This window comes from Aedes albopictus, chromosome 1 (genome assembly GCF_035046485.1).
Source record: "Aedes albopictus strain Foshan chromosome 1, AalbF5, whole genome shotgun sequence".
Lineage (NCBI taxonomy): Eukaryota > Metazoa > Arthropoda > Insecta > Diptera > Culicidae > Aedes > Aedes albopictus.
In genome coordinates, this window is record NC_085136.1 from 169007307 (window position 1) to 169023865 (window position 16559).

General features: G+C 37.1%; 1 protein-coding gene across 1 annotated transcript in view; it reads left to right on the plus strand.

The window, feature by feature from the left end:
• The first annotated feature begins 2598 nt into the window (after window positions 1–2598).
• LOC115260866 (uncharacterized) overlaps window positions 2599–16559 on the plus strand; it is a 28597-nt gene continuing 14636 nt past the window's right edge. Inside the window, 2 exon segments of the mRNA XM_062844630.1 lie at window positions 2599–3429; window positions 4030–7348. Coding sequence (XP_062700614.1) covers window positions 5085–7348 — 2264 coding nt within the window. The 5' untranslated portion in view covers window positions 2599–3429; window positions 4030–5084.

Below are 16559 nucleotides of genomic sequence, written 5' to 3' on the forward strand. Positions count from 1 at the left end.
AAACGATCATTTTCCACTAACGAACTTATAACATTTCCAATTTTTGCAAAATAAGGGACGGCCTATTGAATATTTAAAAGCATTTTTGAAAAGGAGCGTGATAAAATCGGACCAATACTGTATTCCTGAAAAAGATTCGAAATCCGAAACAGCATCAAGTTATTTCTAAAATGAATTAGAAGATTAAGTGATTTTTTTTTTCTTAAGCTCTCCCTAAAGACACTATATGCAATATGTGGAACGGACCTGGTGTGGTGGTTAGAACACTTGACTATTACGCCGAGGACCTGGGATCGAATCCCACTTCCGACAAACTCACAAAATGTGAGGTCTCCCTTCGGAAGGGAAGTAAAGCGTGGGTCCCGTGATGAACTAGCCTAGGGCTAAAAATCTCTGTTAATAGGGCACTTGCTGGCTTTGTTTAGTGTGCCCAACAGACCCATTTGATTTTGCTGTGAAACGTTTCGTAACGCGATTTTCATTACAAAGCGTTACCAGCAAAATGAAAGGGTCTGTTGGGCATACTAAACAAAGCCAGCAAGTGCCCTATACAGATAAAAAAAAACTATATGCAAATATACGAAATGTTCCAATTGGCTTATTTAGCGTTGTTGAGATAATTTCATATTCTGAATCTGCATGCAAAACTGAGCCGAAATCCAAGTTTTCTTGAATTTTGGTGCCCGGGAACCTATTTAAAAATCAGTTTGAAGTTTGTATGGGAACGATTTGTCGAATCACCCCTCGTCGCATTTTGTACTGGGCGGAGCTGTCAAGCCGTTGCCCAGCTGTCAAAAGGTGATTTCGAAACATCTCTTCGAAATTGATTTTAGGTACTATTGTGTTCGGGGATTTCGGAGTTTAGGTTTCACTGGCACACGCGTTTTACGTTTTAACGTTTTTATTCTTACACGCTATACAGTACTTACAATGCACAATGGTCCGAATCCACGTTTTAGCAGGAAAAAAAATCCGTATCTCTGTTTTCGTTAATTTTAGGCGTTTGGTGTCTTCAGAGAAGTTGTTTGAATTTGTTTGCTGCATCTTTTACAAAAATTTTCGATTAGGGTGGTCCTCGTCTTAACTCAAATCTGGAATAGAACTTTTTAATCTTAAGTCATATGCGATCGAGTTCTTCAGCAAAGTTGTAGGCAATGCTATTTCGAGCAACTTTGCCGAATACGCTGTTAATCTAGCTCTTAATTTGAACATAGTAGGTCAACTTTAAGTTTTGACTTAGGATGAGCCACCCAAAAACGGTTTTTTCGCAATAACTTTTTTATTTGATTTTTTTCGAAGATGTGAGCTTTGGAACATTTGAAAAGCAAGTAATGACGCATATTTGTTCTGAACATTGCATGTTGCTAGGTCTTGTCATTCAAATGTTACACAGATCGAAAAAAGAGTGTAGAATTCTGTGACATATGATGCACATAATTGGAGCGTGGGATATCACAGAAGTTTACATGACATATCATGTAAAGTTCATGAAATATCATGTAAACTTCCATTATATGTCATGTAATTCAGCATGACTCTGAGAGTTTACATGACATATAACACAAATTTACATGATATATCATGTAAACCATCATAACACTAAGTTTACATGACTAATATAAAGTTTACATGACGTGTAAATCTCATTATTTTTTTCTGTGTATGGGTAAAATTACTTAAAAACAACGATATCTTAAAATGCTTATATCTCATGGAGCTGGTAAAATAAAAAAAGTTCTTTAAGCGGCATTTGGAAGGTCACATATAAAGCCAAATTTGATGCAAAAATTACAAGAACGTTATTTTTTAAATAGGAATTAATCGACTCCAAAAATCCCCTTAAAGAATCTAAAAACTACATATAACTCATACAATTTTAAAGATAGAGTCAAACTGTCTTCGGAAAAAATGTGAGTTTTTACCATACCTAAAAGTTTCCCATACACGACTTTTTTGTAAAACGTGAAACAAAAGCTTGAAATTGATAATTTGTTTCTAAGGAATATAATCGTTCTGATTTCCTAGAAAAACATAGCATACACCCCTAAGAATCAAATTATCAATTTCAAGCTTTTGTTTCATGTTTTGCAAAAAACTCGTGTATGGAAAACTTGTAGGCATGGTAAAAACCTACATTTTTTCCGAAGACAGTTTGACTCTATCTGTAAAATTGTATGAGTTATATGTAGTTTTTCGATTCTTTAAGGGGATTTTTGGAATCGATTTATGCCAATTTAAAAAATAACGTTCTCGTAATTTTTGCTCCAAATTTGGCTTTATATGTGACCTTCCAAATGCCGCTTGAAGAACTTTTTTTATTTTACCAGCTCCATGAGATATAAGCATTTTAGAACATCGTTGTTTTTAAGTCAAAATTGCCCATAACATTTGAATGGCAAGACCTAGCAACATGCAATGTTCAGAACAAATATGCGTCATTACTTGCTTTTCAAATGCTCCGAAGCTCACATCTTCGAAAAAAATCAAATAAGAAAGTTATTGCGAAAAAACCGTTTTTGGGTGGCTCACCCTAAGTCAAAACTTAAAGTTGACCTACTATGTTCAAATTAAGAGCTAGATTAACAGCGTAACAATCGTTCGTTAGTCGGAAGATACTGAAATCGGTAAAGTTGGAGCGAGATTAATTGTAACGTATAGAGAGTGAAGCAGTGTAGGTGTGCCCAGCCGGTTAACGGCGGCGGGAAAGCTAATTTCCTTTGCTTTTACTGCAATTAAAAAGGAAGGGTTGGGAGAGAGGGGGGAGTGTTCGATAGACAGAAGATCCTGTAAACGGTTAAATTGGAGGAGTTTGGAGAAGTATTGAAACAACGGTGACATCAGAAAGCGAGAGAAAAATAGTAACGTGTGGAAAGTAGAGAAGCGTAGATAGTGTGTGGTTGTGTGGGGGTGTGGCCAACCGGTTGACGGCGGCGGGAAAGTTAGGAAGAGTTGGTGACGGGGGAGAGGGGCAAGCGTTCGTTAAACGGAAGATCTTGGAATCGGCAAAGTTGGAAAAATTCGGAGAAGTAACAAGACAAAGGTGACATCAGAAAGCGTGAAAAATTGTAACGTGTAGAAAGTGAAGCAGTAGATAGTGTGGGTGTGCCCAGCCGGTTGACGGCGGCGGGGAAGTTATTTTCCTTGGCTTTCACTGCAATTGGAAAAGAAGTGTTGGTGACAGAAGAGGGGGGAAATCGTTCGTTAGTCGGAAGATACTGAAATCGGTAAAGTTGGAGCGAGAATAATTGTAACGTATAGAGAGTGAAGCAGTGTAGGTGTGCCCAGCCGGTTAACGGCGGCGGGAAAGCTAATTTCCTTTGCTTACTGCAATTAAAAAGGAAGGGTTGGGAGAGAGGGGGGAGTGTTCGTTAGACAGAAGATCCTGTAAACGGTTAAATTGGAGGAGTTTGGAGAAGTATTGAAACAACGGTGACATCAGAAAGAGAGAGAAAAATAGTAGCGTGTGGAAAGTAGAGAAGCGTAGATAGTGTGTGGTTGTGTGGGGGTGTGGCCAACCGGTTGACGGCGGCGGGAAAGTTAGGAAGAGTTGGTTACGGGGGAGAGGGGCAAGTGTTCGTTAAACGGAAGATCTTGGAATCGGCAAAGTTGGAAAAATTCGGAGAAGTAACAAGACAAAGGGGACATCAGAAAGCGTGAAAAATTGTAACGTGTAGAAAGTGAAGCAGTAGTTAGTGTGGGTGTGGCCAGCCGGTTGACGGTGGCGGGGAAGTTATTTTCCTTGGCTTTCACTGCAATTGGAAAAGAAGTGTTGGTGACAGAAGAGGGGGGAAATCGTTCGTTAGTCGGAAGATACTGAAATCGGTAAAGTTGGAGCGAGATTAATTGTAACGTATAGAGAGTGAAGCAGTGTAGGTGTGCCCAGCCGGTTAACGGCGGCGGGAAAGCTAATTTCCTTTGCTTTTACTGCAATTAAAAAGGAAGGGTTGGGAGAGAAGGGGGAGTGTTCGTTAGACAGAAGATCCTGTAAACGGTTAAATTGGAGGAGTTTGGAGAAGTATTGAAACAAAGGTGACATCAGAAAGCGAGAGAAAAATAGTAACGTGTGGAAAGTAGAGAAGCGTAGATAGTGTGTGGTTGTGTGGGGGTGTGGCCAACCGGTTGACGGCGGCGGGAAAGTTAGGAAGAGTTGGTGACGGGGGAGAGGGGCAAGCGTTCGTTAAACGGAAGATATTGGAATCGGCAAAGTTGGAAAAATTCGGAGAAGTAACAAGACAAAGGTGACATCAGAAAGAGAAAGGAAGTGTTGGGAGAGACGGAAGAGAGGGGGAAGTGTTGTTAGATGAAAAATCCGGTAAAGTTGAAGGATTTCAAAGAAGTAATAAAGCAACGACGTCATCAGAAAGCAAGAAAGTGAGAAAATTGTAACGTGTAGAAATTGGTCCAGTGATGATAGCGTGGGGGTGGCCAGCTGGTTAACGGAGGCGGTAAAGTAGTTTTCTTCTGCTTTTATCACGTTTAAAAAGGAAACGTTGGTGTCAGGAGATAAGGGAAAGATTTTGTGACGAAAGATACTGGAGCTAAGAAGTTGGAGTGATTATATCGTGGGAAGATTGCATTTGGGAGAAGTAACAAGTCAGCGGTGACATCAGATAGTGAGAAAAACTGTAACAAGAAAGTTTCGGTAACAGGAGAAAAGGGAAGTGTTCATTAGCTGAAGCTTCTTGAAATTGGAACATGGTTGGAGTTTTGTGAGTTGGCATTACTATTGAAGGAGAGGAAAGAACAAGAGAAGGTAACAGTATACAGCAATGACGGTGGTGGCGGAAAGAGAAAGTGTAAAGGAGAAGAATAGTAGCTGAACATGGAAAAGAAAACTTGATGTCCGGAAGATAGGGTGGAATGAGAATATTAGTTGTGGAGTTTAAAGCAGTTCGGAAATGGAGAGCACAAAAAGAAATCGTGGTGGACTTTTGGAAGAAAAAGGTATTGCGGATTGTTTGAGAGAGTTCAATTCGAACCAAATAAGGTAGGCCAAACTATAACATACTTTTAAAGGAGTGGGAGCGAGTGTTGTATTTAATAGTAATTCATAAAAATCATCGGTCTACAAATTTAATACAATAATGAGGGAAGTAAATGTTGCGGTAGAGGATAGTGTGGGATATCTTGTTCTGGACCAAATATGTCATGGAATGGGTTGCGGGTATTTTTTTGACGAGGACATTGAGGAATTCTACCTGATTATAGCTGATTACATAAGGAGGAATAAATATGAGTTTTGGCAAAGAAGTGGATGGGATTGTGCGGTGGGATTAAATGTTGGAGAGGAGGTTAATAAATACATACAAAGAATAGAAAGTGGTGATATATTCGGTCAAGAAATTTTTTGGGTTGTCTCTAGTATCCTAGAGTGCGAAATTGAAGTATTCATGACAAATAAAACAAAATTGTTATATGGTAACGGATACAAAAATTCAAGTTTTGGAAAATTGAAGTTTTTAATCAGCGACAATGGGCAAATCAGATGTGTTCAGGAAGATGGCGATGGCAGTACTATACGGTGCCTTGAACGAGTTACAAACATGGGAGAAGTAGTAAACGAAGGTTGTGAGAGTGTGGTTCGAAAGGAAACAGAAGTGATTGGGAAGTTAGAAGGAAAAAAGGAACAGATTGACAAGACATTATTAAGCAGTAGAATTCAGAATAATGAAATCAATGATGAGAAATTATTGACCTTGCTCAAAGAAAAAGTTCTAGAATCTTTGGCATTTGAACAATCTGGAAATGAAAATAGTGGTAGAATTGAGATGGTTACATCATTTTTTGAAGAGTTAGATATGATGGAGCAAGGTGTGGGAGAAATGTCAACAAACAATTTAAATAAATTGTTCAATATAGAAAGAAAGATCAGTGAGTTGGCAGAACACATTGGTAAAGAGATTGTTTTGATTGATGAAGATAAAGAGTATGTTTTCGGAGTAACAGAGATGAAAAGAAAGGCAAAACCATTAGTAATTGAAGTGGAGGGTAAACAAACAAGAATAAGTATGAGATCAATTACACCAAACAAAGAAAATCTTTTCAGATATTGGAACAGAAATTATTTGAGACTAGCTAAAGACAACTATGTCACGAAGCCACAAGAGTTAATTTATGACATAAGGGTTCCTGGTTCCGAGGAGCTATTGAAAGTGAAGAGAATAGATGGAGATGGTAATTGTTTGTTGAGAGCTCTGCTAGATCAGATGGGTAGGATTGATAAGGCTTACTATATGTCAGATTTCAATGTTGCCAAATTAAGGTATCTAATATCACACCACATTAAAATTAATCGTAGTCGTTTTGAAGTGTTTTTATTTGATTATATTGCGTTGGAAGGGAGTTTTGAGGATGTAATTAAAAAATTCAATGAAAATGGATATTGGCTAGGGCATGAAGCAATGGTAGTTACTGCAGAAATATTTAATGTGAAGATAAGAGTGGTAGATAAATTGGGTAGAATATATGAGTTCGGAGATTCAGTTAATGAGGCCAGAAAATTAGAAATATATTACACAGGTCAGACAGAAGGTGTTCTCAATCATTATGATAGCATAGTAAAGGTCAGTAACAACGTAATGGTAGAAAGCTATGCTTCATTGTCTTCTACAGAAATACAGTGTACACAACAAGTAGAAAAAAATAACAAAAGCTCAAATGTTAGTATAGATGAAGTAAAGAAACAGGAATTTCAGATAAAAGCTAAAGGTAGAAATACGAAAGATCCAGTTACATATAAGAGTAAACAAATGATATACCCACGTGAACAAAATAAGGGCAAAAATCCAAATGATAACAGAAGGATAGAAGATAGGTCAATTGATAAAGAAATGATAATTTCAGAAGAACAAGACAACGCCGAACGATTGAATAGCTCAGATAACATAATGGCATCAAGAAAAACAGCATCACAACAGGACTTACTAAAAGACTTAACTGCAACAAATGATGTAATTGAGAACAAGGAAGTGGCAGAAAAAGCAGCAATGAATAGTATAAAAAAGAACATACTGACTAAAATTGTTACATGGAATGTTGGGGGATGTAGAACAGAAGAGAAAAGAAAAGAAATAGATGGTACTCTGGAAGCATACGATATAGATATAGCTGTTCTTCAAGAGGTAAATACATTGGGTGTTGAAGCAAGCACAACAAATTACAATTGGATTATTAAAAACAACAATACAAACAAAACTAGGGGTTTGGCATTATTGATACGAAAAGGTATAGGAATACAAGTCCAGCACATTAAAATATCTGAAAACAACATGATGTGGTGCAAGTTATCAGTGCGCGGTAATAGATTGATTCTTATTAATGTGCATGCTCCTAATGTAAAACAGAATACGTTTCTTTCAAATTTACAAAGTTTAGTATCTAATCAGAGATACAGTCATTGCACAATTATGGGTCACACACAATTATTAGTCACTTTTCACTTTAATAGATAAATACTTATTAATTGCAAGCTTTTGTTAGCTATTATTATTTTTCGAACATAAGTTGATTTGTTTTGTGTCACTATACGTATCGCACACGGGCTAATACATCAAAAACTATATATTTTCAATATTTTTTTGTTCGGTGCAAAACTAGCTGTCAAAGTAACGCTTCGATTGTGGATAACGGACAGTGCGTGCGCTGCTTTCGTAAGCTCTGTAAAAGCGAGATTTAGTGATTTTCATGTGCGAAATGGTATCGTCACCAGAACAAAGGTATAATTTACGTTCTAAATGTAGAAATTCATGTGACTGCAGCTAATTAAAGCTTATTTCAGGCAAAATTTAAGTGACTCATTATTGTGCCAAGGAACATCGAAAATCACACAATTATGGGTCACTTTTTGTGCAGCATAATATTGACAGTTCTGCGTACATAGGCATTGCATACTTTTAGGCGTTTATCGGTGGTTGTGTTGGAGAATATGTCCCAATTTTGAAAAATTGATTTCAAATCGTGAAAACACGCTTCGTTAAGAGGTTTGAGACCAGTTTTGGATTCTACTATAGTGAATCTATCGAGAATAAGTGATCATTCATTGAAAAAATAGACAAAACATTATTGTTGAGCCGATTTCTCTTGAGTGACCCATAATAGGCAGCAAATTGACCCATAATTGTTACACAGCCAATTTTGACCCATTATTGTGGTTTTCATTATTCACCAACATTTTAGTAATTTTCACCGCCTAAAGTGAATTTTACAAGCATATTTTTATTTAAAACAATAAAAAGGGGTTTCAAAGAAGAGAATATAAAATAAAAATATTGAAAGTGTTGTTTTTGTATGAAAAACGATTCATATTATGAAATGGTTGTTCCTTGAGTGACCCATAATTGTGCAATGAGTGTATTTTAAAAATTTGATTGTGCTTGGAGATTTTAATGCACAATTAGGATTGAAAGATTTGAGTAAAGAAGATGAAAAATATATAGGAAAAGAGTTAGGACATGATGTATCAAATGCAAACGGAGATATGTTGAAATTATTTCTACATACATCAAAGCTTAGGAATATGTCATCCAAGATAGGTAGAAATGTTAAGATAACTTGGAAATGTAAAGACAAACAAAGTCAGATTGACCATGTTTTGGCACCACAGTTCAATAGTTATAAAATTAGGTTCATTAAAGGATTTTGGACTCAAGTGAAAACAGATCATAAGATGCTTCAAATAGGTATAATTTTTAGCGAAAGAAATGAAAAATTTGCCAAAGTTAAGGAGCCTACGAAAATTTGTGTAGAACTACTAAAAAATCCGGGGACAAGGAAAAAATTTCAGGAAAAGCTTAGAAATAAATCAAATCCGATCAATGAGGGACAATCTATTGATCAAAGATATAGCAATCTAGCTTTAAAATTGAAATCGGCAGCGTCAAGTACATTAAGAGTATCAAAAATACCTAGTACTCCCAAAAGACGAAGAGCATTTGATAAACTAAGAATAGCCATGAAGGTTGTCAAAAAGCATCCCGATATGCAGAATTTCAGATATAAGCTAGGAAATAGAAAACAAGAACTAGCCATAGCTATAAAAAATCATAAGGAAAAGGAAATAATGTCATTTTTCAGGAACTTGAATGATTTTGATGTAGGTATGAGATTCAGGAAAACATATTCTTATCTGAAGCAATATGTGAAGGAAAAAAACAAAAAATCGGCAATGATAAGTACACGAGTATGGGATAAATTGTTAGAAGAAGGACAAGGACCAGAGATAGAGTTTTGTGATCAGCATGACTTTATACCTTTGCCAAATCCTCCAACCTTGGATGAAATAAAATTTATTATTAATACTTCATGTAACGGCAAAACTCCAGGTTCGGATAGAATTTTTATAGAGTATCTTAAACATGCAGATGAAGATAGTGTAGTAGAGTTAGTAGAAATAATGAGGAGAATATATATAGAAAATGTTATGCCTAATGATTGGAAAAAGACGACACAGATTCCAATTCCTAAAAAAGCAAGTGCTTCGGATGCAAATGACTTTCGTAGGATATCCCTTTGTAATGTAGCGTACAAAATATATGCAAAATGGATAGCAAATCAGTTAAACAAATTTGCGGGAGAGCCAGGATTGCATCAAGCTGCATTCACAAGAAGTAGATCTACTGATGACCACATATTCATACCCGACTAGAAAATTATATCAAGATTATATCATATTGTGTTATGATGTTATAATATTTTTCAATAACTTATTGTGTTATAAACTAGATGCAGGATGATGTTAAAATAACTGAAATTGAAACAAAAACCACACTGGTCTTATCAAGATAATAACCTATTTTGTTATGATCAGATCAAAATTATAACAGATTGTGATATGAATATTAGCTTCAGAATTTCTAGTTTCTATCAAAATGTGATACAATTTTGTAACATTATTGTCCAAATGTCGAAGAATCAAAACTAAATTATATTACAATGAGTTGTCAAACAACATTTATAACATAATGTGTTATAATTGAGACATAATATTTCAAAATCACCAAGGATGTTGAACGTGATTATATCACAATGAGTTATAAATATCATGGTTTGTTATAATTATGTTATATTTTTGTTAGAACTTTCTAGTCGGGTAGCTAGGCGTCTTATGGAAGAATATTGGAATGCTGGAGAAGACTTAGTAGTGTTAGCTTTAGATATTAAAAAGGCATTTGATACCGTTAATATACAAAATATAAGGGAAGTTTTGATGAACTTGAATGTACCCACCAGATTAATAGATAGAGTGTTATTATGTGTGAAGGATGAAGTTACCAAAGTTTTATGGCAAAATCAGTATTCTAGGGAATACAAAAGAGGGAAAGGAATAAAACAGGGTTGTCCATTATCTCCACAGCTGTTCAATTTTCTAATACAAGACGTATTAAGAAAGGTAGCACAACAGATTCCGGAATTGAAGCTTATAGATATTGATATCTTAAAAATTCCAATAATATTAGCTTTTGCCGATGACATTTTGATCATTGCAAGTAATTTGAAGGAGTTGGAAGACATATTGAAGGTGTTAGAAATAGAATTGGATAAAGTAGGTCTTCAAATAAATCATGATAAAAGTCAAATTTTAATCAGGTATCCTAATAATAAGGAGTTGCAACCAAAGGAAATAATGTTGAACGGTAAAATGTATAAAACATGTGAGTGTATCAAATATTTAGGTGTTAGTATGACTGCCACATTGAACAGAAAGTTAACAAACAGGTTAAGATCAGTCAATGTTCTAAGAACATCAAGATTAATAGTAGAATTCTGTAAACGATTCCATCCATCTTGGGAGCTAGGGAAACTGATTTACATAACAGTTTTATCGCCGGCTTTGTTATACGGGACTAAGGTTGCGGTATTGACTAAAAAAAGTAGAATTTCGATGGCTAATTATGAAAAAGTAATCTTGAGAAATATTTTTAATAATTGTAAGAAAGATTCTGCCTTGAAATTTAATGCAAGAAAGTTACTTAATGGAAAAACAATAAATAGAAGAGTGAGAGTTGGAAGGATAAATTACTTCGGACATATCAAAAGAAGAGGAGAGGGACATCCTTTGAAATTAGCATATAATCTAAATTTAAACAAAAGAAAAGAAGGTAGACCAGGTTTGACGTGGAGAAAATCTCTTGAGCACGACCTAATTAGATATGATAGTATTGATAATGATGAATGGGAAGAAGTTGCGATGGATAAAGAGAAATTGAAACGAAAAGCGGAAGAAATATATAAAAATGAAGAAAGTGAAATTTCGGAAGGTGTATCGACGGACGATGAGAATCAAGGAGGAAAAAGATATAAACACTGGAAAAAGATGTCATAAAAAAATAGAGATAAATGTACGGGTCAAACAACGATATATTTTGTAAAAAAAAAGCGAGTAGAAGTTGTATAATCATTTTTGAAAAGAAGAGCAGGTTTTATGCCTTTGGGAGAAGTGGATTATTAACAAAAAAAAGCTACACTCCCAGGGGCTTTTCCCTGCTCCAAATAAATTAACATAAAAAACAAACAAAATAGGTTCTCATCAATTAGGTAAAGAAACAATTATTTTACAGAATAAACAATGTTAGCAAGAATGAACGAGAAAAATAGGTAAGTTATGTGGGAAAAATATGATATGATACTTTTTTGATATCATAAAACATTTGGTATAAAACAACTATTTCTGGGAGTGGAGGGAAATAAGAGCTGTCAGTCGAAACATAATGGTTGGGAAGAGTGGAGATGCCAACTTCTTATTATAACTTTTATGTGGAGAATGACAGCTTCTTCTTTTTCACATTCATTGGGGCATCCTCCAATGTGAAGTGCTTGCACTATATATAATTGCATGATCTTGGTTGTATAATTATAATGTTTTGCTTGATCAAATCACATTGGATGGACAGCCCACTGCTATCGGGCTTAGTACCGTGCTACAATGAATGGAAACCATCATCATCATCATCATCATCACCCTAAGTCAAAACTTAAAATTGACCTACTATGTTCAAATTAAGAGCTAGATTAACGGCGTGTTCGGCAAAGTTTCTCGAAATAGCATTGCCTACAACTTTGCTGAAGAACTCGATCGCGTATGACTTAAAATTAAAAAGTTCTATTCCAGATTTGAGTTAAGACGAAGACCACCCTAATCAAAAAATTTTGGTAAAGATGCAGCAAACAAATTCAAACAACTTCTCTGAAGGCACCAAACGTCTAAAATTAACGAAAACAGAGATACGGATTTTTTTTCCTGCTAAAACGTGGATTCGGACCATTGTGCAATGTTGTTCGCTCGGAGAGCAATAGATAAAAGAGGCCTTCACAATGCCGAGGCTCCCTATTTATACGATTGCACTAGGGTTGCCTGATTGGGTCTAATCTAGATCTCAAGGCGGAAATGAGTTACCGCTCAGTTATAGTCTAGATCAATTTATCTAGTTTATCATATCTAGATACACAACAACTTTCCCCTTTTTGAATTATTACTACTTTTTATCATAATCTTCAAATCTAAACCTTTCTGGTAACTTTTTAGTTCTAACTGATCTTCTGAGGAAAATTGAATCTTTTGATCCACTTCGATTACGCCTAATATCGATTTGAACCTTCCTGGGTGGCGATTCACCTACTGATTCGCTACGCCTACGCTTACTTGTTACCGATCCTGGTAATCGTACAGGTATCTTAAACATATTAGTTTTTACAAACGAGCTTGGATATCTAATCTGATTACAATGTACATTTTTGATACTCCCGTTCTCCACCAACTTAATTTTATACAAAAATTTACCTATTTTTTCTAAAATGATTGCTGGGATCCACCTCACTAATTCTTTAAAATGGTTTCGGTACATAACCTTTTCCCCTTTTTCAACTGTTGGTTGGAGTTACAATTTTCGTTTTTTACAATCTTCTTCTTTTCATCAAATACAATTTTTGAATTTTTAGTCTCATCAAAAGTTACTGTTTTACGACTAATCCCGTTTCCCAACGTCTCACTCGAATGTGCCTTCGGGTTGACGGTTGTCAACAACGTTCTTGGCTTGAATCTGAAGTGCATCTCACTGGGCGATTTCTCTGTAACGGTAGAAGGGGTACTGTTATACCACGCTAGAATATCATTAAGCTTTCTAGACAACGTATCTCTCTTATCCTGTTTTTCCAACAATCTTTTCTTCAAAAAGGTTTTCACCGTCTGAACACCTCGTTCAGCGGCCCCATTTGATTGTGGGTGATACACAGGAGATTTGGTTACCCTGACATTTCGCGATTCCCAATATCGCACAAACTGAAGAGAACAAAACGGAGGTCCATTATCGGACACGATTTGCTCTGGCAATCCAACAAATTTGAAAAAATCTTCTAACCGTTCATTAACCTGTTCTGCGTTCGTTCTGTTCATCACCTTTGCTTCAATGAATTTCGTGAATGAATCAATTATTAACAACACCATTTTGCCTTCAAATTCGAAAAAGTCAATATGGATTCTCTCCATTGGACGTTTACAAACTGACCACTTAGATGTCACTTTCTCTTTGGGAACGTTTCTTCTTTGATCACAAACTTCGCATCGTTTGAAATGATCTTCAATATCCTGCTGCATACCTTTCCACCAAAATAATCCTCTTCCTAACATCTTTCCTCTAACTATACCATCATGGTTGGTGTGTAGCATTCTAAGTACAATATTCTGTAACTTAGCAGGGATCACTAATCTATCACAATAGAACAAGCAATTATCTTGGCAACTCAGGGAATTTCGCAAATTATAGTAGTACTTTAACCGATCTGGGATTACACGAGGCCATCTGAACTAAACAAAGTCATACACCTGAGACAGAATGTCATCTCTTGCTGTAAATTCCGCTACATCACAAGTTTTTAACGGTAATTCTGGACATTGTTCCAACCGATTAATGGACAATTCCTCAATATCTGTGCCACCAGACACAGGTAATCTGGACAATGCATCTGCATGTGCCAAATTCCTACTTGGCCTATACTCCCACTCGTAATCATACATTGACAAGATCACTGCCCAACGTTGAAGCCTAGATGCCGAAATCACTGAAGTTCCTTTTCGAGGGTGGTAGATTTCCTTTAACGCTTCACAGTCTGAAACGAGCTTAAAGCGATGTCCATAAATGTATTTGTGGAAACGCTTTACGGCAAAAATTATAGCCAATGCTTCCCTATGCAGCTGCGAGTAATTTTTCTCTGCAGGCGATAATGTACACGAGGCAAAAATTACAGGTTTCTCTTCCCCATCTACAATGTGAGATAACACAGCGCCTACGCCATAAGGGCTGGCATCCGCTGCAACCACGATTGGTTTATTAGGATCGTAGAGTTGCAACAAATTATTTTTCAAAATTAACTCCTCACTCCTCGCAAAACACTTTTCGCATTCTCCGTCCCAAATGAACGCTACATCTTTTCGAAGCAATCTGTACAGAACTCTCAACTCTGAAGAAATGTTCGGAATGAACTTGGAATAGTAATTCAACAGACCCAGATACGACTGTAATTCTTGGATATTCTTCGGAGCTGGCGCATTCACTATTGCAGTTACTTTGGACTGATTAGGACGAATTCCGTCCTGGCTAACGGTATGACCCAGGTAATCTACTGATGTCACAAAGAATTTGCTCTTATCGGTATTAATCTTCACGTTAAATCTACTCAATCTCTCTAACACTCTGTCCAAAATCTGCTTACACTCTTCTAACGTTCTTGCTCCTATCAACGCGTCATCCAAATACGTTACACATCCCTCAATGTCTCCTAAAATCTGGTCCATGATGCTTTGAAAGATCGATGGAGCAGTTGCCACGCCGAAGGGCAAACGAACATACTGAAAAAGTCCTATGTGTGTATTAATCGTTAGGTATTGCTGCGAGTTCTCCGATACTTTCAACTGCTGATACGCACCTCGTAGGTCGATCACGCAAAAGAAGTTACAATTTGCTAGTTTGGCAAAAATGTCGTCGATTCTCGGTAACGGGTAATGTTCCGATCGCAAATGAGGGTTTATGGTCACCTTGCAGTCAATGCACAGTCTCAAGCTGCCATTGGACTTGGGTACAACAACTATGGGAGAAGCCCATCTACTAAACGCGACTTTCTTCAAAATATTCTCCTCACACAATCTATTCAACTCAGCTTCAATAGCCGGTCGTTGCTGATAAGGGGGTGAATAAGCAACGTGAAAAATCGGAGTTACATTATCTCCCATGATAATCTCCGCTTCAAAATCGCGAATTGGAGTGTTATCGTTACAAATCACATTGGGGTATTTCAATCGAATCGAATCTAAGAGGGTATTTTCAACACGGTTCATACTCACGATACTTTCCTTGAACTTACTCCTCCATCCTGGCCAGAGGACGTCCATCCACGTGCGCCCCAGAAGAGGTCTGAAGCCTTTGTTGCTTTCGATCACCACCAGCGCGAGTCTCTCGCTCGGACCACGCTGTCTTCTGGACACATCTGCACTAAATCCTCCGATCACCTTGATATTTTGTCCCGTCACAGTTGAAAAATCATCGTTTACACTGAACAACGGTCGATTCGAGAACCACTTTCGATATATACTGTCGCTGATCACTGTTGCACATGCCCCACTGTCTATTTCGAATTCTACCGGACGGTTATCCACAAATAACGTTTCCGTCGCTTCTTTGCTACGCACTAATAGAGCATCGTTCTTCACCGAATTCAGCTTTCTCCGCGAGAGCTTTCAATTCGACCACGTATTCCGACACTACCTGACCCGCTTTTTGATCTGCTTGATGGAACCTGTACCGCTCTGATACTTTATTCACATCCGGCCGGAAATGTTTCTTCAGCGCTGCCACTAACTCCGTGTATGTTTTGGTACTTGGATTCACCGGTTGCAATAATTTCTTGAGAATGGCGTACGTGTCCATTCCAAGATGCGTCAAAAGGAACGCCACTTTTCTATTTTCCGGAATGTCATGTAAAAGAAAATGCTGAAGCATTCTTTCTTCATAGACTTCAAAGTCATCACCCGCGACGTAATTTTCAAACGAACCGAAATTCATCGCAACCTTTACGTTACCGGACGATACACCCATCACGTGTTTGGGCTGTTCTTCTTCGGCCATCATGGCGAGCTGCACTGAACAAACGATAGTAAAAAAAAAACTTCGTTACGCGACACGTGCTCTTCAAAACTGGATACGCTTTTGTATCGACTCTCCCCGGCTGCCGATTCAATTAATCACGCGCACTGGACAAACGGTAGCACTTAACCTCACTCCGTTACTATACGAGCCACGCGGTCTTCACTGTTCAGGTACACTTTTGATCGTCTCGTCACTGCTTTTTTCCACTTAACCTCGTCGCCAACTTTTATTGTGTTCTGGGATTTCGGAGGTTAGGTTTCACTGGCACACGCGGTATACGTTTTAACGTTTTTATTCTTACACGCTATACAGTACTTACAATGTTGTTCGCTCGGAGAGCAATAGATAAAAGAGGCCTTCACAATGCCGAGGCTCCCTATTTATACGATTGCACTAGGGTTGCCTGATTGGGTCTAATCTAGATCT